The 22,863-nt window shown below is 39.1% G+C and overlaps 1 protein-coding gene across 7 annotated transcripts in view; it reads left to right on the forward strand.

The window, feature by feature from the left end:
* The first annotated feature begins 3,405 nt into the window (after positions 1 to 3,405).
* Positions 3,406 to 22,863, forward strand: part of CAMK2D (calcium/calmodulin dependent protein kinase II delta) — a 136,226-nt gene continuing 116,768 nt past the window's right edge. The window contains exons 1-2 of one of the 7 annotated variants that reach the window (XM_063310624.1): positions 3,406 to 4,356; positions 5,722 to 5,816. In XM_063310624.1, the coding sequence (XP_063166694.1) occupies positions 4,289 to 4,356; positions 5,722 to 5,816 (163 nt within the window). In that variant the 5' untranslated portion in view covers positions 3,406 to 4,288. The remainder of the gene's footprint in view (positions 4,357 to 5,721; positions 5,817 to 22,863) is intronic. The other 6 variants (XM_063310625.1, XM_063310618.1, XM_063310626.1 and 3 more) reach the window with 6 other exon arrangements.

Genomic DNA, 22,863 nt, shown 5'->3' on the forward strand with positions numbered 1-22,863 from the left:
TGTCAGCCCTTTGCTAGGCAAGGTCAGGAAGCAGGCTCTGCAAGTCTGACTGGAACTATACTATACTGATGTAGGCAATAATAACAGAATCTTGAAAACCTGAATGAATTTTCTACTCCCTCCCTCTTATATGCTAGTGAATTAGGGCAGAGCCAGTCTGAACCTCTTTATGCCTCTTGCTAAGTGCATAAAACTAATACAAACCATACTCCTGTTTACTCTTGACTCCACTTCCTCCCTCTTTGCCTTACCTTTGTTGAAGCTGAGCCTGCAGTTTGGAGCAGGGATTTCCCCTTTATAGTCTATAAATTGCCATGTGCACACTGGACTATACAAAGATTAAGCAAACTTCTATTTTTGTGAATTTCACTGGAAGTAACAACAGTTGAGTTTCTCAGTGTGGCAATTTTGTGGTTTTAAAGTTAGAGTTAGCTGGAAAGGGTTCTTGACCATGTCACTTGTGGTATCTTGAATAGTTCAAAGAGCTCGTGGTAGGCAGCTTCATCAGCCTCTGAGGTTGCTTCTAACAAGGCTGAGAATGACTTCAAACAGCAAGAGACCACATTATAATTGTTTTTCTTGCAAAGGAGTGCTTATCTTCTAGCAAACATCAATAATTGCAAGGCCTGGCAGCTTTCCTGTTTCAAGTATTCACAAAGCCCACCATGTAGCAGTTAAGGCTTTTTAAAAGAGCTTCTATTGGTGCTACTTTAAATGTTGACCTGCTGTGCAATAGGAGGAGTTGACCAACTGTGCCCATGGGCTAGATGGGGAGATTGTCACCCCTCCCAGGTAATCCACAGGAAATGAGATGAGCTCATTCTACTTTATTGTAAGGCTACATTAACAAAATCTTGCAAGTCTGAAGGAGAAATCTCCTGCCCTCCCTATTTACCACAGGAGTGATTAGGACAGGCCCTAAGTTTGTCAGTTCCTCAGTTGTGGACTTCTTTCTCTTATATACAATTGTTTCCTAGGCCGCATCTCTCTCCCCCCACTGTGAGTCTTCCAAGGCCACCCTCACATTCCATCACAGAGATAGAGCACCCAAGCCCTAGATAGCAAAGAGTTTTCAAGCAGGGTATGTCCTAACAACCAGGAAACACACTGAGACAAGAAACTGGTCTCTAATATTTATTGCTAGTACTTAACAGGAATCCTAACAAACTGAAGAAGCGTGGGAAAACCCAGACATATAACCCCCAAGGGTTAAGGCGGTCCCGATCTGTGTCTCTTTGAATGGCTGAACAATTCATCAGTGCTACGCATGCGCTTGACAGTCTGGATGGGAGCCCCTGCTCGCCATCCTTACTCATGACAGGGTAGTGGTAAATCTGGGTCCATGATTTGGGAAGTGAGAAGAGTATATCCAAAAGAATCCAGCCAATTTTTTTCCCCCATGAAGGAAGGTTTTTGTCACTTTTAGTCTGGTAGACATTACTAAAAAAGCCCTCCTGGCAAAACTTTCCTTTCTAAACATTTATGGATTGTGTCTTCTCTTTGGTAACCACTGATGCTAATGACTAAGAGGAGAAGCTTTGCAAAATAAAATTATAAATAAATAAATCTGAATGCCCTTTACCAATTAACGCACATTATTCAAGTCATAGCCATTTAAGGCTACACAAATAAGTCATTAGCTTAATGGTTTTCAATATTCTAATCTTTACTCATATCTTTTACTCTATTTTAATTATTATAAGCACACACAATTTTTCACAATATTAAACAATGTCTCATGTAAACGCTGAAATTATCATTAAGCTGATGATTAGTCTCTTAATTTAATAATTAAATGCATTCATTCTTTCTTATCATCAGACATTCTAAAAACAAGTTCTGTATAAAATAGGGACATGGACACACTGGCTCTTGGTGTTTTGAAACAATAAAATTACACTGCACTGAAATAGTGGAAGTTTTCTTATAATTTCAAATTCATTGGTGTTGTTTCTGTTTCTGCAAATAACATGTTCCTTCCCTTGCTATCATAAGCTTGAAGTCATTGGCTTTATCTGAACCTATGTGTAGAATGTAAAGAATACTTTTAATTTAAAGATCAGCTGTCTTCTGCTTTGTATCAATGAAAGGATCCAGCAAGCATGACTTCAGTGCTGAAAGGGACAGCTGCCCTACTTGAAGAAAATATGCTGACCTCCAACAGGAATGAAACCAGTAAGGTCTACTGAGATACAAACAGTAGGGATCAGGTTTTCAGTATAGATCAAAAAATCGTAATTATCTCCCCAAACCATAATCACTCAAAGGCACTTCCCCCCAAATTAAATAACCCCCGTAGCATATTCCTTATCCAAAAAATTTGTCAGTTGGAAAGAGGACGAATGAATGGATGAGGCAGAGGAATATCTCGGTGTGAATTTCTGAATGTGGAATACATTTTACTGAGCTCTACTTCAACGAACAGCAGAGCTTGCAACTTTGAAAAGCTTTACGGTATCTTAAAGCAGGCTGCCCAAAATATTATTGTGTAGGCCCAAACAACACTTGTATATAATTGCATGGGCACTGGAAACCTCTGAATCTTTACAGTATTCAAATCCCGCTGTCCCCCAGAGCTTGCTCTCATGGACTTCAGCGAGAAATCCCCACGAATTACCTGTACCGTTGTTTGCAGATTATGCGGAAGGCTTTACTGTGTTCAGTGACGCTTCTTCTAGAAAAGCGTGCAGTACCGGGATCAGAGCCTTCCATCTAATCTTAAGGACGTGACCCACAGTTCTTTCGACTGGGGGGCTTCCCCAAATATGTGTATACAAAATTGTAGCCTTACAGCATGCTGAGTGTTTGCTTACCCCGACACGCTTTAATTCCTATCAAAAAATAGTATAATGCAGAACTCATTTTTTTAAAATTAAGACTTCAGATTTAAAAACGCAGCGCCTTGCTAATTAGGACCGCCAATACCTCTCCGACGGAACGCTCCCTTTGCCAAGGACTCCCGCGGCAAAGAACGATCCCAACTCCTCCTCCTCCCCCTCCCTAAAAGAGGCTGAGCTATCTCGCGAGAATCAGAGAAGCAGCGTTCTGTTTTCTCTCCTCCCTTTTTGTTTCCAAACGGAGACTGGCCGGATGGAGCGCACGAGGTATCGTGTAGATTGTGACGCCACGGAAAGGAACGCGGTGAAGAGCGGATGGAGTGAGAGGGTGGGGACGCCTTCCCTCCTCCAGGCTGGGGGTGGAACCTGCTGGGGATCAGCTGCATCTAAGGCTGGGCGATTTGGGCTGAAAGCCCTTCCAAAGGAGAGACCTTACTGTAAAGGCAGAAATACAAAACGGTCCGTGGCCCGGCGTATTACTTAGTGCCCGTATTTCCAGTCTTTTGTTTCAGACGATCTCCTTGGAAAGCTTTACACGTCCACTCATCCACACGTCTTGGAACAAAGAATCGGACCGGGAGGGAAGGAAGGAGGGGCGCTCACGGAGCTCTCAACAAAACCTATAGGGCCCCACATCCCGCAGTCGGTGTAGGGGCTTAAAAAAAGGGAAAGCGGGGAAGATCGGGCAGCGCCGCTCTGATCTGCCCAGTCGGGCAGCGGGACTTTCCGAGCCGTCGCTAGAGGGAGGTGTGGTACAGAGAGAAGGGAGAGGAGGCATCCGGGAGAGCTGCCAAGGCGGCCGCTGCCGGGGAGCAAGTAGGAAGGACAAGCCAAGCCAGGCGCTTTTCCCGACCGGGCTTCCCTTGCCTTGAATCGGGCGCAAGATTCCCCGGAGGCACCGCTGTCGAGGCAGCCCTCGGGAAAGGGGAGCTTTGGAGGGACTCCCCGGCGGAAACCGGCGATCCTGGGAGGCTGGGCCGCTGAGGTTGCACGAGCAGGGACGACGGTGTCATCCTCCCCCGCCTCTTCTTCGTCCCGCTCCTGATATTAAATCTGTCAGAGCTGCTGCTGCTGCTGCTTCTCGCCGCATAAGCGCAGGCTTTCCTCCGCGGCCTCGGGTTTCCATTTTGGATGGTAGCTCTTCCGTAGCCAGCTCTTCCCGGAGAGACCCCAGAAGCGTGCGAGCCGAGAGCGGGGGAAGTTCGCGGAGAAGCCCGCCCCTGCCTCCCCTCCGGCTCTCCTCCCAAACAAACAAGCCAGCCGGAAAGTCTAAAGAAGCTGCCAAGAAGGAGCGTGACCGAGAGACTCGCCCGGAGGAAAAGAGGAGGCGGAGGAGGAGAAGAAGCGCCGTTGCCCTCCCATCTTCCGTCCTGATCGCCTCCCCTTGGCTGAATCCACCTTTCCTCCGACTTCCCTTCCTCGGAGGCGCCAGGGCAGCGAAAGCCGGACTCATGATGGCCTCAACCGCAACCTGCACCAGGTTTACCGATGAATACCAGCTCTTCGAGGAGCTTGGAAAGTAAGTGGCCGAAAGCCCGCGGACGGGCGTGCCTGTCTCGGCGGCGGTGGGGGAGAAGGAAGGTGGAGAGAAGGAGCTTTGACAGCTGGGCGGGAAGGCGCGCCAGCGGGGAGCTGCGCGGGGTCGATCTCTGCCCCTGGGTCAGACCGCGCGAAGAGGAGAGCGCGCTGCTCGCCAGCTCCGCTCTGTGTCTTCGGGGCGAGCTGCCGGAGGCTGGGCTGGAATAGTGGCCGAGCGGAGGGAGGGAGGGACGGGGGAGCCGTTGCACGAATAGAGGCGGCGAGACTCGGCTTCGCCTCTCGCCCGTTTTGCTCCGCGTTAAGCTTCAGACCGTGAGCTGCCGCGTTTATTGACGCGTAAAGTTCAGCCCGGTCGGAAGGGCGTGTTTGCGTGTGTCTGTGGGCGATCCACTCGTAGCAGATCTTCCCGCTCTCCTTCGTTTCTTACGGGGCGTACGCTCTTGCAGCGAGGAACCTTGTCTCGAGCAAGGTTTTGACGCGGGATTTTCCTCCCTGCCCGCCTCTCGTAAAGTGGAGGGGACACATGAACCTGGGAGAGCTACCGGTGACGAAATTGGCCCCTGGGCAGCGTGGGTGGTTCGCAGTCGAACGTCCACTCGAACGACAGCAGTCCAAAAGAAATGTGGGCGGCAGGGCGCTCTACCCACGTTTAAGTGCCGGGAAATGTAACGAAACCGTGCATTTTGTTCATTAGAAGGGTGTCGTTTAGAGTCAAACCATCTGTCTTCTTCTCTAGCTTCCTTTTTATTACTGTATTTTCTTACAACAGAAATCTATGAATTCAGTGCTGTGTTAAGTCTGTTATATAAACGACTTGAAAATGCTTTACCAATGGCAGGCGGAGTATTAGCGTTGTGAGCCTGTCATAAAGAGCAGCCTAATTCCCGGGCTCGCTCTGCAAGGGAATTGCTTGTGCTTAAAACTGCAGGTAGTGAGATTTATTGAATCCAGGCCACTCCATGGAGGCTTGAGCTTAAATAAAGATAGCAGGTGTTATGTCTACCTGAGAAGAGGAAGAAAATGCGTTAAATAATAACAGCATCTCACTGCAAAAATATATTCACACATGCCTTTGAATCAAAACAGGATGGGTGTGAAAAATGTACATAATTCTTGTGTTAAGGTAGCCACTTCCAGGGCATGTACATGCATTCAATATATTTGAAGACAATACCCCTTGATCACAATTTAAATCCACTTCACTGCTACAGACCCAAATTAAGGTGGTGTTTTTTAGAAAAAATGTTTGTTTATTACCTTCTCTCTGACTCTGTTCAGATTATTAGATGGTTAAGTAGCACAGCCCCAGCTGACATTTATGTTACTCTTGTTTATTGACTTCCAGGGGGGCTTTCTCAGTGGTGAGAAGATGCATGAAAATCACTACAGGACAAGAATATGCTGCCAAAATTATCAACACTAAAAAGCTGTCAGCAAGGGGTGGGTATTCTTAAACTGTTGTGAAATATATTGCAGTAATGCAGATAGACATGAATTGACTAGAGGGGAATGAAAATAAAGCCCTTTGCTTTTTTGCTCTATGGATTTCTGGGTTTGGAAAGCCACATTTAGCCTGATGTATCTCTATGGCAAAATTGAGGAGTGCCTGCAGTGCTATTTAAATTAACTATTTAGATTTGTAATTGTGAAAATAGCTCAGCTGTTACATTTAGATTTTCTGCCTCACTTTTGCTTTCATTGGAGAAAAGAGGATGAATATTGATTTACTAACACTTTCCTATTCTCTCTACACACACAAGTCCTGCACTGTGGCATTAAAAAGCAAAAAAAAAGGGGGGGAAGTGACATGCTTCTCCTATTCAAGCATCCTTGGTTTATAGTAAAACTGGTCTTTGTCTCTCTCTATGCTGTAAATTAAATATTTTCAGCTTGGCAGAGTCAGATTTTTCCCCTTTATAACTTTCAGATTTGCAGCCTTTAATGCATAAGCATTATACAGGTCCAGTTTTTACATGTCTGGAGCACTCTCCAAAATATTGTAAGCAACAGTTTTTTTTCCAAACAAGCTCTGCTAAGTTGTGTGGAAGTTACACAGAGGAAGCTTTGCAAATCCTCTGAAGCTTCAGTATGTTATGCAGGAGAGGCTTCCAGTGGATTGCATCTTATACAGTATATATACCTTAAGTTTATATGCTTTTTCATGGTAAATACACATTGGTGTACGTACATGGGATGTTGAGATTGTGGATTATTTTCTGTTAACACTATACTTTCAGATTAATTTCTAACTTTTCCATGGAATTAATTTATTTCCATGAAAATAAATGAAGTCATTTGTTCAGTATGCAAACTTACAGTGCATACCTTTTATTGTTAAGGCCATTGGTTGCACACATTTATCATGTATTTATCATTGATAATGAACTGGTTGTGTGAATGTGTTTTTACGTGTACATCAAACTTTTAACATGACTATGATATTTAGAAGATTATTAGTGGCAAACTGACTGGCAGTTTCATCTGAAGCTTGTGTGCTTAGAACTGGTTACCACGGGGTTTAACAGGATGTACAGCCTAACCACTATATATTATTTTGAAGTTTTGTAGATATCCCAAAGATGGCAGTTGTGAATTTAAGACAATCTTCTCTAAAAAAAGGAAGATTAAATGAAAATAAATAAGTAACTTGCATAACCATATACTAAGGTAACCCTACTATTTTAAAGGTCGGTTATTTGGGAAAAAAAATCCCACATTTTCCTTTCAGTCAAATCACACTGTTCTCAGTAGGTTGTAACTGTAAGCAAATACTTTTGGCTTTGTAGCTATTACTTCTCATTTTTGGTGGAATCGTTTTTTCTTGTTTCTGTTAATATTACATCCCTAGCCTTTTGACATTTGGAGTTTGGAGTTATACTCTGCAGTAGCATGCTTATGTTTTTAAATTTAGCTACTGTTGAACACTGGAAAAGATGTAATGCATTTTAACTTTTTCCAGCTCAGAGATATTTGAGTCTGATTTTTCATTTCATTATAAATACATGAATTATGTTAGGATTTGATGGAGCAAAGTTAGATGATATGCAGTTACTAATTATGTAGTGATGATTAATTCCATATTTCTAAAAACTGTTCTGTCGTTAGTATTTTCAATATATTGAGGAAGCAAAAAAAAATTAAATAAACCTTTGGCAACTGTGGGAATACCTAAAATAACAAACAATTACATTGGCTGTAGAGAATAAGTAATATAAATAGTTAAACATAAAACTTGATTCAGATATTCCATATTTAATTTAGATGTGAACAAGGTGAGCTTTAACCATCTGCCATAGCTACTTCCATTGTCCTCCACAAACAGCTCATTCCTACTGCTTTTAGCCTAATCTTTGAGCTGTTTTTTGTTCCCTTATAGTATAAAAGAAGGGAAGCTTTCTTTAACCAATATTATTCTTTAGACAAATTCTTAGGGGGATGTTGATCTATTGTATGACTTGATCTCATCCATTTGTTGACATCAATTAAAACCTTTGTAATGATATAAAGGGAGAAATTTTCTCTTCTACTCTTCTGTATGGATGCCAAACTGTTTTAAGCCTTGAACATTTTTTCCACAATTAAATTGTTTAAAAGGTAATTGGGGAAGAAAATAAGATGGTCATTATGACAGGTGGACTATTTTATTGAGCCTCAAAATAATAATTTTGTTAAAAAATTTAACTATGTGGATTAAACAAAGTTTTATTAACAGTGAGGAACTAGAAAATTTATAGATCACTGAAGAAAAGAGATCAATGAGATGCAGATGAGTTGGGAAGAGTGTGACAAGAAAAGAAAAAGAAATGTATCATAATAAAATATGACAACTTGAAGGTAAATATCTGTTTTTTGTTACTACAGTATAACAAGCAATATTTAAGATACAAATAATGGATTCAGCTAAGTTACATTGTCCATTAGGGATGCTTAAGAATCAATTAAAGAACTCTTAAAAGTATATTAACTTCCATCTCAGGCTTTGCAAAATAATGTGTGGACAAGTAATAAGCATTAGATACCATAAATCCCTGACCTTTCTTGGCTTAGAGAATATTAGTCTACTATAAATCCATTTCTGAAGAAAAGCCAATGGGGGTATTATACATCAGTCTGAACTCCTTAAAGAAATGCCAAGGTACAAATGAATAAATAACCTGTGATAAATTATGAATGTGTTCCTCATTTACATTGTTAGGACATTCTTGAGTCTAAAATAGCCATTTCACACAGTACATAAACTTTGCTTGGTTAGCTCAAGTGCAGTAAATCCCAGATTAATGTAGGAATGGCTTGAATTTTAAAAACATTTTTTATCTGAGATGCTCTAAAGAAGTATTTTTCCCATCTGTGATTTGAGAGGGCTCCTTTATATGTTACTGCTGTAAGCATTATGATGAAACTTCAGGTGTGAATAAGCTTTAAAACACTGTGAATTTTAATAGTGGGCAGATTGGTTCCCTTAGGGACATTTAGCTTGAAAAGATTGGTGTTGTTTCGGAATACCTATTTTGTGTATCTAAATGTTCTTTGACATCATTTTTAAGACTGTTTTGTGCAATACACTATTCATTAATGGGCTTTCACTTTTGAGCACATTTATCTTGCTAACAGTTTTTTGTGATCCTGAAATGCTTTCTCTTTCATATGCAAAGGTATTTTAATGAAGGAAAGGAAACAGAACCTGTTATCTACAGTATTTCTTGGTATCCTGAGGGCATCCTGTCTGTGATACTAAACATCTAAGAGGTTACTTTAGAAGTAAAATAGATAAATCAGTATTATGGACCTGTTTATGCTCCTGTAGTCTGACTTGGAAACTTCAGATATAGTTGAGTGATTTTGATAACCCCTGGGCATTTATAATTGGGTATGATGCTCAGGTGCTTCTGGTTTGTAACCTTGTTGCTCCAGTGCATTCAGTCTGAAGATCAACCCCTTTTTCAGTGCTTTATATTCTTTGTGCCATTTTGTAAAACAACAGTTCAATTTTTGTATCTTTCAACAGAGATACCAGTGCTGTTTAATTTGTAATTTGGAAGGAAAAATAAAGAAACAAAGGAATGATTAGAAATAATACCAGATTATTTCTATGGGCTTAATGCATTAAATATGATTTACAAATCAGGGACACAATATTGTTGAGAAGAAAAGACAAACAGAAGAAAACTTTTTGTCTTCCAATTCCATGCATATCATATTCAACAATTTTCCTCTCTTTCTCATCTTTTTGCTCCACTTCTGCTACAGTATTGTCTGATTCCTTGCAGTATGACCCTCTCCTCATTTCTTCTTCCCTCATTTCTTTCGGAAATTTCTTATCCCCCTCCAATAGTAATATAAGAAGAATAGGAAGAAGGAACACAATGTTGCATTTCAGTTTTTTCTATTTATGTAGAAGTGGTTGTCCCTGTTGTTTCAGAAACAAGGGGTGTTTATACCAACTCAACTTTTGTCTTCCTGGTATGATTGGTGTGGATCATTAGAGGCAAGGAGGAAGCCATCACAGGATGTGCTTCCTCTAAGAGTAAACTGAACACCTGTTCACCTTTGAAGAAGTCCCACTATGCTTGTGTGTATGTGTGTATTGAGAGAGAGAGAGAGAGAATGAGTCCTGGTGGATTAGGTTCATCTAGTCCAGTTTCTGATTTTTACACTGAATACCTAGATACAAATGGAAGGCTATGAAGAACTACAGGCTATAGTAGTTAACATCTAGTATAATGGCCTTTCAGTAAAGAGGTTCCAGATAGTTATTATGATTAATAAATGCCAACAAAGCTGTTATTATTGAATTTCCCTATTGTCACCTTTTTGTGCTTAAGGACTATAGTACAAGAAGTTTCCTCTTAATTTTCTTTGAATGGTTAAGTAAAAGCTAATACTTGTATTGTGTTCTTTAGTTCTTGAACTATCACAATGTGGCAAAGTCAGTCCATGATGGTTTGGAGCTTTAGAGGGTTGGGAAGCCATAGTCCTTCTTTTTCTCTTTTTTTACTAGTTCTTATGAAATGTGCTTTTCTTTGACTCAAATCTAGAACTATCTTCTGTGGTCTCATTCAGGTCCCAGTACAGGCTGGACCTCTTAGAGGAAGCACATCCTGTGATGGCTTCCTCTTGCCTCTAATGATCCACACCAATCATACCAGGGAGACAAAAGCTGAGTTGGTATAGACACCCCTTGTTTCTGAAACAACAGGGACAACCACTTCTACATAAATAGAAAAAACTGAAATGCAACATCCTTCTTTTCCCCTTTTTTACTAGTTCTTATGAAATGTGCTTTTCTTTGACTCAAATCTAGAACTATCTTCTGTGGTCTCATTCAGGTCCCAGTATAGGCTGGAAGAGAGGGTTGATAGGAGCAAGAATTTGCTAAGGAAACTAAAATAATACAATTGGAAGGAGTTATTTAGTCTAGATGCCTACTCAGTACAAGACTTCAAATTAAAGCATTCCCAACAAATGTCCGCCCAGCCTCTGCTTGAAGATACTGTATTCCCTGAATGGGATGCTATAATTTTGTTTGGTAATTGATTCCACTGTTCAGCTGTTCTTATTCGTAAACCATTTTTTCTGTCACTGAACCAGAATCTGCCTCCATGTAATTTAAGACTATTTTTCCATGTCTATTCTCTGGGATGATAAAGAACAAGTTGTGGTCTTCTCAGATACCCCCTCCCCCCCCAAGGTACTTGAAAAGTGCTATCATGTTTTCTCTTGGTCTTCTCTTCTCGGGGATAAGCATTTCCAGTTTCCTCATTCTTTCTGTTTTCAGCCCCCTGTTCACTTTCAGTTTCTCTGAATCCTTTTTAGAGTGTTGTGCCCAGAAGTGGACATAGCACTACAGGTAGAAGCTGACGGTGTAGAATAGAATAAAATTATTTTTCTCTCTGTATAGATGCACCCTGTTTGGCAGATACCTCATATTGTTAACTCTCGTTCAACTATGATCATTTAAAATTCTAAGATCCTTCTGACACATCCAACCAAGTATATTACATTCCCCTGTCTGGGAGCTATACTAAAATACGTTTAAACCTCATGTTTTCCTAGTCTGGCCACTTGTGATTTTAGTTCTGGAAATGTTCCTCTACTTCCTGAAAGCTCCTACAACAAGAAAAAGAAAAGAGCCATCTATTCCATCTGTGTAATAGATAGCAATGAACAAGACCCATTTCTGTTCCAAAGTTCCTACAGTTTAGCTTTCAACAAGGAAGGAAGACATGGGACAACAAATGCTGTTGTGTACATATGCTTAACTTAAGAACATAATTCTTTCTCCAGGCTGGTCTCTAGGGAAAAGACAGTTTGTGCCTAGCAGGGTGCTCTGGTATATAGAATAACATGATGCAGAAAAGGATATTCTAGGATCTGTCTGACTGTCACCTTTTGTTCTTTAATAAACCAGGGGAGAGGAGCACTATGCTGTTGAATTCTAATGTTAATAAGTTCAGAATGGGAAGTCCCAGCTTTTAATACATGAATATGTTATGAAGCAATCATCTTTCTTCTAAAAATTAATGTCAGGGTCATTCGTTCAAATAAAGAATATTACAGCCTGCTGTTCTTTCTGTTTGGGCTTCTATCCCCTGCGTTGCTTGAGTAAGTGAAGGAAAGGATTCACAAGACAGCTGCTGTTTTGGCATATATTCACTGATTGCTGATATTGCCTTCAGCTTTTATATATATTTTAATGGGTATAACAGGATGTCAGCATCTGGCTAATCTTGTCTGGGTCAAAAACTAAGCAGGTCTAGGCCAGGTTAGTATTTGGATGGGAGACCTCCATGTAATCCTGGAGGACTCTAATCTAGACTTGGAAGTTGAAAGAAATCCTGGAAGAATATAATGGCAAAACATAATTCGTATTACTGCCAAATCCCTATCCCTCAAAGCCTACACGGACATGACTATGAAGTCAGCAGGAGCTGAGCTTGACTTAAGATACTTTAATTTAATTTACAGAAAACATAAGAACAGCAGACTGAAAATCTGTCTAGAGTTGTATCCTATTTCCCTACAGTGGCCAACTACATGCTTCCAAAAAGCCAATCAACAATCACAATTGACAAGAACAAAATATTAAGCTTTGGTATTACAAGTTGGTTGTGGTTTATGATGTCAGCCCTTGAGGGTAGGCCAGGTCATGAAACAGACAGCTCAAGGATTCCAGGAATGCCAATTTATTGCTGTAGGATATTATAACAGAATTTTGAATGGAGTTTTCCTTGGCCCATCTTATATCAATATCAAGGTGGGGTTATTTTCAGTTTCTTATGCCCTCTTTCCCAGGACTGAATTATCTTTTATTTTTCCTTAACTGCTTCTGCATACCTTCATCAAGATTATATCCACATTCCTGTACATATGACAAGCCAACAGTGTAGACCACCCCTCTCTTGTATTCGTCATGCACAGTGGAAACCCTGTACCTCTTTCCAGACTATGCTCTCAGTCAAACATTCTATCCCTTTTCCTCCTATTATTGAGAACCTACTCTGTTCTTAACCTGGATCTGGCTTCCCTTGCGGATAAATTGGTGGAAAATAGATGGTCCAAGGGGCCAAAAATTATTACCCTGTTCTCCGCTTCCCCTTGTGTGATAAGCGAAGCTTTTGCCACTGCCACCAGTGGTCCAGCCACTGTACATCCTCAGGCATAAGGGTCACATTTCTAAACCTGGAACAGCAGCAATCAGGGCAGGGTATGGTCACAGATGGTAGGAAGAGGATGAAAGAGTCTCATGTATTTGCCTAGCCCTAATCCTTTGTCCGCACTACAGTTCCCGAGTGGCAACGCGAGTGTAATTTGAAAAGAAATCATAATTGCACTCATAATCATTGAGAATTTGAGTGGGGGATTTATGTTTTTTTAGTCCCTTTGTAAGTCACCATCTGCTTTAAATTCATGTTGAAGATAGTTTGTTTGTCTTTACAGCAACCCCCCCCCCTCCTTTAAATATTATATGCCTTATGGGCTGGAGCTAGCTATTGGAGAGTGTTAAATTTATTGCCGGAAATGTTAGTTAAAAGTAATTATTTCTAATATATTAAATCTGAACTGTGTTCTTGGCAGCTACAGGATAAATTGTATGCTGAAAATACTATAATTTCTCTGAGACCAATTTTGTTACTCACCATCGTTAAATGGTACATTTGTGGGGTATATGATCACTGCTTTAAAGTGATCCCATGTGTACCCTTCTCAAAGTGAGTTCCACTATTTTTCTAAAACAAAAGGAGCTCTTTTTTCTAAAATATATCAGTCAGCGATATTCTAGTTTCTTTACTTATTTCAAGTAAAAGCAAAAGCCTCTTTTAAATATCAAACGTTTGTTCTCTTTTTAATTCTTTCTTAATTTTCTTTGCACTTTATCTCCCTCTTAAATTAAATACAGCTATGCATATATGAAGAGAAATTATTCAGTTGTTGATGAAACTGAATTTAAAGACTTGTTTTATACATTTAGCCATCTGCTTTGCTAATATATGTTGTTATTAGTAGTTATTCCGTTCCCTAAAATTTAGGAGTTCCAGACAGTATTTTAAAAATATCCCAGATCTTTAAACCTAGCACGACAGTTTTATAGGCCAAATGTCCAGGCATCTGAGATTTTACGTGTTTTGATTCAGGAAATATTCTCATGCTGATTGTAAATGATTCATAGTCATCACCTTCTGTTGAGATTTAGCTACATACAGTATGAGTGTGTGAATTAGGGAGAACAAAAAGGAGCATAAGTTGTTTCTAGAGCAAACCAGTATTTATGGAAGGGAACATGGGTGTATCTGACACAAATGCATATATGCACAAATTATATATGTACGTATGCATAAGTACTACGTATTGCACTTAGTTGGTTTGATGGAATGTAAATATTTGAAAAGAGCTAAAGTATGTAAGTTTTTCATTATTGAAAACCCTGATGTGTACTGCATGCCAGTAAGAACAGGGATAAGCTGTCCAGCCAGCACTGTCCAGAGTGAGGCATCAAGGTTGGAGGAGAATAAAGTGTCTAAGTGCAAGACCCATCCCTTTTGTTGGTCTGAGCATTTATCATCTTGCTGATAATAGCTGTGTTGTTTGCTAAATCTACATAGTTATACTCAGTGGTACCCTTCTCTAAAATTTAGGAGCCCCAGCCAGTACAGTATTGTAAAAATATCCCAGATCTTTAAGAACTAGCATTGACATCCACCATCTTGCTGTTTTTGACCTCCTCCCAATCCCCGTCGACAGTGGTATGCCTAGTCTGTTTTAATTAAAAGGCTACATTGTTCTGAAATCTAAATACCTTGTAACACTTAACTAGCTTGAAATATTTAAATCTAAATATATGTTGGTTTGTTTTCTACCCCACCTTTATTATTTTTATAAATTAGGCAGCAAACATACCTAATATTCCATCCTCCTGAACCTACAGTCAGGAATAGAAGCTTTCTAAGGCCAAACATTTCTTCCTTGTACAAGTTTACTGCTTGTAGAGATATGAGAAGCTACACACAGTACTTACAGATTTTTCATATTCATACAGTTGTCATGGTGTTGGAAAGTGCGGTGGATGGTTCCTGTATTCAAAGTAACCGTTTTTAGAAGCCATTCTGATCTTTGAAAGTAGTTATACTTTTAAACAGCAGTTATAAATAGAATTATAAATTTACCTCTTACTCTATGGTTACAACATACTGTAACTCTCTTCTTTCTATAATCTATCCAATCTAATTGTCAAAACCATACATCATAAGTTCATTTTTTTCTGTTTTATGCAAAAAGTCCATAAGGGGTTTCCAGTCAGCCAATCAAAATTTTAAAGTATACCATAATAAAACATGTAATTGTCTGAATTAATTTCCCATTTCAAGGGGAAAAGACAATAAACAGCATGTTAGAAATTACTTTTCCAGATGTTTTTATTTTGGTTTTACGGATTTATTGTTGTTTTAGTATTATTTTACCGGCTTCCTGGTTCTCTTGTTGTTTTTGCTGAAGACAGCTTCTCAAGAAAATGAAAACCACAAACTCTTCCGCTAGCCCAGAAGCACCTGCTGTGTTCATAGCCTGGTAAACTTGACAGATGGCAAAAAATAAAAAAACAAAACCCTACCAACAAGTTTTGATATTTGCATATAAAAATAAGAGGAAAATGTGTGTTGGCATTTGTCCTGTTTCTGGCTATAAACTTCTCTAAGTGCTTAACCTTTCAGGTCCCTTCCCTGACATCTTGCTATCTAGTGGGACCTCGGAAGCATGCCTTTTCTGTGGCTGCCCCTCTCTTATGGGACACCCTCCCCCTGGTGATTTGGCAGCCCCCACCCTTTTAGCCTTTTAGAAGGCTATTAAGACCTGTCTTTTTACTCAGGTGCTGGAATAGAATTAGGATATCTGGAGCTGCTTGTGGGGCATCCCAAGGGGATGACCGAGGTGCCAAGTTCTTGTTTTTTGTTTTTATGGTTTATGATTTTATAGCTAATTGGTTTTATTGTTGCAAGCCACCCAGAGTTGTGTTTAAGATGGGCGGCCATACAGATCTTTTAAATAAATAAATACAAACACAGAGAGACAGACCTTCATCCATTTACTGTGGGTAATCTTTGTATTGGTAATAGAAGGATTTTTAAAAAAATTCTACAGAGGAGCTGCTGCACTTCTTTCTTCTTCTTTTTTGGGTCAAATAATCGTAATATACAAAATTCAGATTCTTTCAGCAAGTAGCAACCTCTTTAAGTATTTTATTTTAAGTTAATCATGCTTGAAGTTGAATGAAACATCTGCCTTGAGTCAGAAGGCCCCATCAGTCCAATCTGTCAGTTCACATTAGGAAGTATAGTGAACCCACCCATGTGTTTATATATAGGTGTATATTTATAACTCTCTTCCTCTTCATGCAGTTCCAGTGTTGCTGAACATCTTTTATGCACCAGCATGTTTGTTTATATCATTGCCACATTGCCCTATCTGTATAATAATTCAGTACCTGAATTTTTCTCCATTCTACTTTTATATTTTTTGCTATTGCTGTTCCTCTTCCTCCTCTGCTACTGCTGCTACTACTACTACCACATAATATTTGCAAATGCCTTTAGCTGGGAAGTGTTTGTAACTACTATTGAAAGAGGTTAATTTTAGAGCTGATATGAACTAAAGATTTTGATCTTACAGGTAAGAATTTCCCTATTAAAATGTAACTAAGTCAGCTTAGATCATAGTACCCAAATCTTTTTCAGGTCAAAAGCCATACTTGTCCTTTGAGTAACATGCTGGGTATACATTGAAAAAAATGGACACAGTTACAAAAAATAAATGGTGGGGCCAGGACAAAAACTAAGCTTGATTTAATTGAACATTTAAAGGTGTAATTTAATATCCATTTATATAATTATTTCCCAGGTATTTAATAATTTCCCTCATCTGTCACATCAAAAATTATAATTTGGTAGGAACTTTTTATGAAGCTTGGGGAGGAGGTAAAAATTATGTACCTCTTCCCTATACCTAATTGCAACTTAAGCCTTTATTGCAGTTGCATATTTATTTTGATGAAGAAATTCCATAGACAGATGAGAATTTTGTTGTTTTCAGCCAATAGCTTCCTAACATAAAGTTTATTTTAGTTTTCCTCTTATGAGCTTGTAACCTGACCATCACAGCTGTATGTACAAAGGTTCCTTAGTGCAAACATCCTTGCTGAATATGCAAATATATTTGTAGACCACATGTCACCAGTGGTCAGCCTCTTCTCTAGCACTCACTTGATGAGTTTCTACCTTTATGTCTTTGTTCTTGGTCGTGTACAAAATTTAAAGGCAGGATTCCATTCTCTAAACTGCCTTTTTGAACCCACTTGCAGCATAGAGGCGTTAATTGTGGATAGGCAGCATTTTTGTGCTGGAGATATATTCTGATAGTATATGGAGCATGGCCAGTCCAAAAACATTCATTAATCAAACAATAAACAAGCTCCTAGGATGCTGTTTGCCATCTCAGTGGAATTTTTGTCAGATTCAAAGGCATTGCTTCAGATCAATGGGATGATGGATTAAGACTGATGCTTTGTGTTACAACATGCCAACCTACTATTTATTTATTTTCAATGAAAGACTCTTTTAAACAGAAGGTAGAACAGGTAGCCTTTTGAACATCAAGGGAGGCATCTATGGAAGATCTGTGCTCTGATGTACTATAGTGTCCCTGCTTTAAACCTGGTTTTCTGATCCCAGTGAATAATATTTATCCTGCAAACATGCTTTATAGTATAGAAGGCTACCACTTTCAGATAATATTTTGTGCTTTTAATGAAATAGAGTCTTCCAGTCTATATATGCTGTATGAAATTGGTTATATCATCTGATTCTTACATATGCAACCAAGCAGTAGATGTCTCTAACAGAAAATCCATTATTTTGAAATTTGTTGACTCCAGCTGAACTTTGATTCCTCTGGAACTTTAACCATTATTCACTTCAGAGCAAATATTTTTCAAATGAATTCAGCCTTGCTTGTGTTTGCTGTATTTAAACCCATACATTTAATCCTGCGTAAATATATTCTTAAACTTACATATGCATAACTCACCTTAGGTTGCAGCTAGTGTTGTGTATTCAGAGAGATAACAGATGATTGGTGCATGGAATCCAACAAAGAGGGATAGAAGATAGAGATCCTACTGGCCAAGCCACCCATTTCTCACAGACCTCAAGACCAGAAAAGCTTGATAATATATCACTTTGGAGTTGATAGAAGATGGAACAATGAAAGCCATCTGTGCACAAGATGAAGGTTAACATCTAGTGCTACAAATATTATGATGGTGATTTTCATACAGATACATGATGGTTGTTTTCTATGAAATAATAACATACCATTGGACTGCTTTGATGATTAATAACACATATATGAATGCTAGTGTTATGAGCAATTGTAGTATGCTGTCTTTACCAGCTCACTTCTATATAAATGGCTGTTGTTGTCCTGGATTAAAATTCAACTAGTGTGATAGTAAGTATTTTCACAATTCTGATGCCCTGCAGTTCTATTAGATTTCACCTCCCATGCTGGCAGATAATGAAGGGAGCTTAAACCCAACAATTCTGAAGGGTACCAGGATGATGAAGACTAGCTGAGCCTTTAGACATCTAAAATAATGTTCTAGCCCAGGCCAAAGGCTCCATATAGGTAGTCTCTAAATCAGAGATCTTAGCTTGCATAGAATAGCATGACCTGAGAACTCCCTATATGAGTGAAAGCTAGTATATTAGGAAAGGAAGTTTGGCTAAAAGCCTGGCATGCTATTTCTATGTATAGAATTTTTTTACATGTAGAATGTTCTTTTTATGGATAAATATTCAGTCATCCCTCATGCGTGGTCAGGAATGATACAGTTAGAGGCATAATTAGAATGATCTGGGATTAAAGTACCCATGGACCATATGAAATCCTGACTCCCCTCTTCTGTTCCCCTGAAATGCCACCAAATTCAGCAGCAAATTTTGGGTGTCACTTGGGAAGGGGAGCAGTTCTTGAATAATATAAACAAGTCAACTTATGGAAAGATAAATACAGTATACCTGTTTTGATTGGTTTACTCTTTGGATTGACACACTCTTAACTCTGTCTCCTGCCTTGGTGTAGCAGCTTCGTAGTTATTGCTGCCACTACCTGTCTTGCAGGGGCATCCTTGTTTGCTTGGCATTCTCACCCTTAACCCTGGTGGGTGAAATAAATAGGGATCCTAGAGCTTATGCATTTTACTGGCAAGTAAAAAAAAAAAGGATAAAGATAAATTCTATAGCTCCAACTCCTGTCTCTGAAGCATGTGACTAGGGAAATCAGTCCCCTCTCTTTAATGAGTTAGCTCAATCTCAAGGGCTATAATTATAATCAGCCTTTATTTTTAAAAAAGGGGAAAAAAACCAAAGGTAAAAATTCCTTTCTAACTTTAAGTTGTCACATGCAAAACAATGTGAAGAAGATAGGATTGTTCAGATCGCAGATAGCTATTTTTAAAAGGAAGGTATAAGATTCTGGGCAGATCTTCTCATTTAGAAGAAACTCTGTTCAAAGTGTTTCTAAGTTGCACAAAACACACAGGATTACATAGAGGCATAAAGAAAATAAATATAAATAAAATAACAGTATAGCATTGATCATTTCCTCACAGCTTCCACCTTGACTGTTTTTATCACCCCTGGTTGAGTGGGTTCCAATACTGCCTGTGTTATGCTTGGGAAGATTCTGCTTATTTTGAAGAAGACTGCAATCTCTGTGACACACAGCTAACAGGCTGGGCTCCTGTCAGGGGTTACAGACAGTAGTCAGAACAACTGCATGGGCCTGAAAAGAAACCACAATAATAAGTTTTGATCCTGATCCTGATCCTGATCCTCTGAAACCAACTCGCTGTAAAAAAAAAAAAAAATCTCATGACATAGATGTCTTCCCATATGTACTTATTTGTACAGTATTTAGATTTACCATTCCATTTGCTAAGACTAGTTCTAGTTTCATACAGTATTATTAAGTAAAGCAGCAACTCACAATGAATATTTCTTGAAGCTTTGATTGGATTCCAGAGAAGATAATATATTTTGTCATGGTCCTAAATCAAAATTATGAAGTTAGATTGAGAATATTTTTATCACAGCAGACCTGCATTTCAGAGAAGATTTGTATTATTTTAATAGATTATCTTGATTTACATTGCCACGAGAGGTGCCATTCCATGAACCCTAATGATGATTCAGTCTAGTTTTGGGAGATAACTTTTCCTTGTAACTTTTTCTGGGGGGGTGGGTGGTTATGGAAGCATCTTTAATAAAGAGGAACCATGGATGCCAATATATTTTCAATAATTGTTGTTGCATATTTGTATTCTGTACCATCTAATATTCATGTTGCCAGCTTGAAAGCAGATTTTTCTCTTGTGTGCAGAGAAGCTCAATATGGCAGTCAAATCAATACTGTTTGTTTTGGGTTTTCTCGTTGCTTGTATGTAAGGGATCAAGAAGCACAATGGTTATCAGTAGAGTACAAAGCAGATTAAATAACCATGGCTTACAGTTAGCAATAAAAGGTTTTGCTTGATTACATGGGTCGAATAGTACCTTTCAGGAGCTTATAGAACCCTAAAATGTGGGTGCCTTTTAAAAAAAATTAAAACCTACTAAATGTAAACTTTCAAATTCATGTTCCTAAAAAAAGAAAGTATTGTTACTTGAACATATTAGGCATCATAGTTTTTAAGATCTATTATTTTAGTCTGCCAGTTTGCTCTTGGTTTTGGTTGTAGTTGTAACTTTTTTTTTTTTTTTTTAGAAATTTTGTATCAGTGTAAGTGCATTCTGTGTTTTATTGCTTGGTTGTGATCTTGTATGTTTGTTGTGGCATTATTTATTTATTTACTGCAATGACTTAGAGCTCTCTTTTCAGGATCAATCTTTCCTAAGTGGTGCACAAGCAAAATAAACACTTGTAACAAATACATATTTTTTAAAAAACTAATGTCAACAAACTCCTATGTTCTTTCTCACCAGCAATTGGTGATAATGGGTCTTTGGGTGAAGGAGGGAAGTGTCCTCTGAGCAGTCTTCTGGGATGGTCTCCACTAGAGATGTGTAGCACTTTGAAACAGAAAAGGTGTGTTGGGGAGGGCATGGGGGTGCATGCCTTATCTCTTGGCCCCTCATTAGAAGAAGCTGTGTTTTTTCCTAGGCCTACATGATTGCTGTGCAGTCCCTGGACATTACATGGAAGGAGCCATTGACAGGGTACTACAAGGTGCTTTGGAGCAGGCATAGGTGTTCTGTTGGCCCCTCCTTACTTCTGATGCATATTTTCCAGGGATTGTGTTTCTTCTTTCCCCCAGGTACTTGATAGGAGTGGCATGTGGCAGGCTAAGCGAAGTGGGGAGGGAAAGGTTACAGTAGGGGCACAGTCAAGATTTGCTGTATTTTCATGATTTTTGGAGCAGGCTGGGGTATTTTCCTTTTTTAACAAACTAAGCTTATCTTGGAGTTGAACCAACAGTATATTATGAAAGCAAACTATGATGTGCATGGAATGATGTCATCATGCAAATACCATAAGTATTTGCATCCCAACATCTGATGCTAATATGTAGCTTGTGGCATTTGCATCATGATCTTGTCATATACGTGTCATTATTCCTCTCACCTTGTGGACACCAATGGGTTTAACTAGAATACCAATAAGTTCCCCATCTCAAAATGGTAGAAAATCACATCAGTGGGTTTCAGTAACTGGATCTGTGAATGGGGTAGTAGGAGATGCATGTGGCTTTAAGGTCTCAAGACCAGACACTTCAAAAATTAGCTTTCTGTAATTTTAAATCTAATTAGTAGAGATGGGTTAGTTTGTTTCAGTTCATTATGGTTGAAGCATACCATAGTTTTTGTCCTAACAGCCAGGAACCACGCTGAGACAAGGAATAGGTCTCTAGTGTTGTATTACTGCTACATTAGACAGAAAATCCTAACAAACTGAAGAAGCGTGGGAAAAACCCAGACAGATAAACCCCCAAAGTTAAGGCGGGTCTGATCTGTGTCTCTTTGAATGGCTGCTCAACTCCTCAGTACTACGCATGCGTTTTCCTCCCTGGATAGGGGCCCCCTCCTGCTCACCATCAGTACTCATGACAGTTTTTGAATTTGAAGAAAATGACAAGCTTGTGATTCATCAAAAATGGAAGCAAGAACTCCTCCATGGGGCTGTGATGAAGAAGGCATAGTAGCAGTCGCACCAAATATTGTTGTTAATTAAAAAAAAAAAGATGATTTAATGTTATGTACAAATCACCCTAATGTGATTTTGGTTTAGCACAATGTGTGGCCTGGTCATTATGATTTGTAGGATATTGTTGGTAACGGGTGGCCAACACTATGGTTGTCAGGGTTCTCAACATTTTGAGGAGGAAGGGCTGCAGTAAGCAAAATGATCCTGCAAAATGGGCAAAGCACTGTTGCATATATGAGTGGGACCAGGATTTTCTGTATTTTCCTTGGATTTAGAGGGATTTCTTAATTTAAACAACAAGGTTTAACCTGAGTTAGATGTGAAGAAATATTGTATGCTTATTTGTGCAGAGAAGTTTTTCTGGATGAAATGATAAATTCTACACGCAATAAAGGACAATAAAAGTTTTAAGTTGCAGTTTAAAGTTTAGAGTCTGTTGTTTGCATCTTGAAACCTATGAAGGTGGTAATGTGCATGAACGATTTCTGCTTTCCTGGGATAATAGGCTAGCCAAGTGGAATTAATTGTTCTCTTCCACAGCATTCTGTAAATATTTCAAAGTGTGAAGTTGGATCAATTTCATGAATAAACTAATTATAGAAAAAACAGAGCAGTGCAATATGGAGCGATGCTGGTTATGGTGCAGCATCTGTAAAATTATGTGAACAGTGACCTCAGAGTCATACGTTTTGTCATAGAAAGTGTGGATTTCCTAAGATGGTAGCCAGGGAGTACTTTT

This window comes from Candoia aspera, chromosome 8, assembly GCF_035149785.1.
Source record: "Candoia aspera isolate rCanAsp1 chromosome 8, rCanAsp1.hap2, whole genome shotgun sequence".
In the NCBI taxonomy this organism is placed as follows: domain Eukaryota; kingdom Metazoa; phylum Chordata; class Lepidosauria; order Squamata; family Boidae; genus Candoia; species Candoia aspera.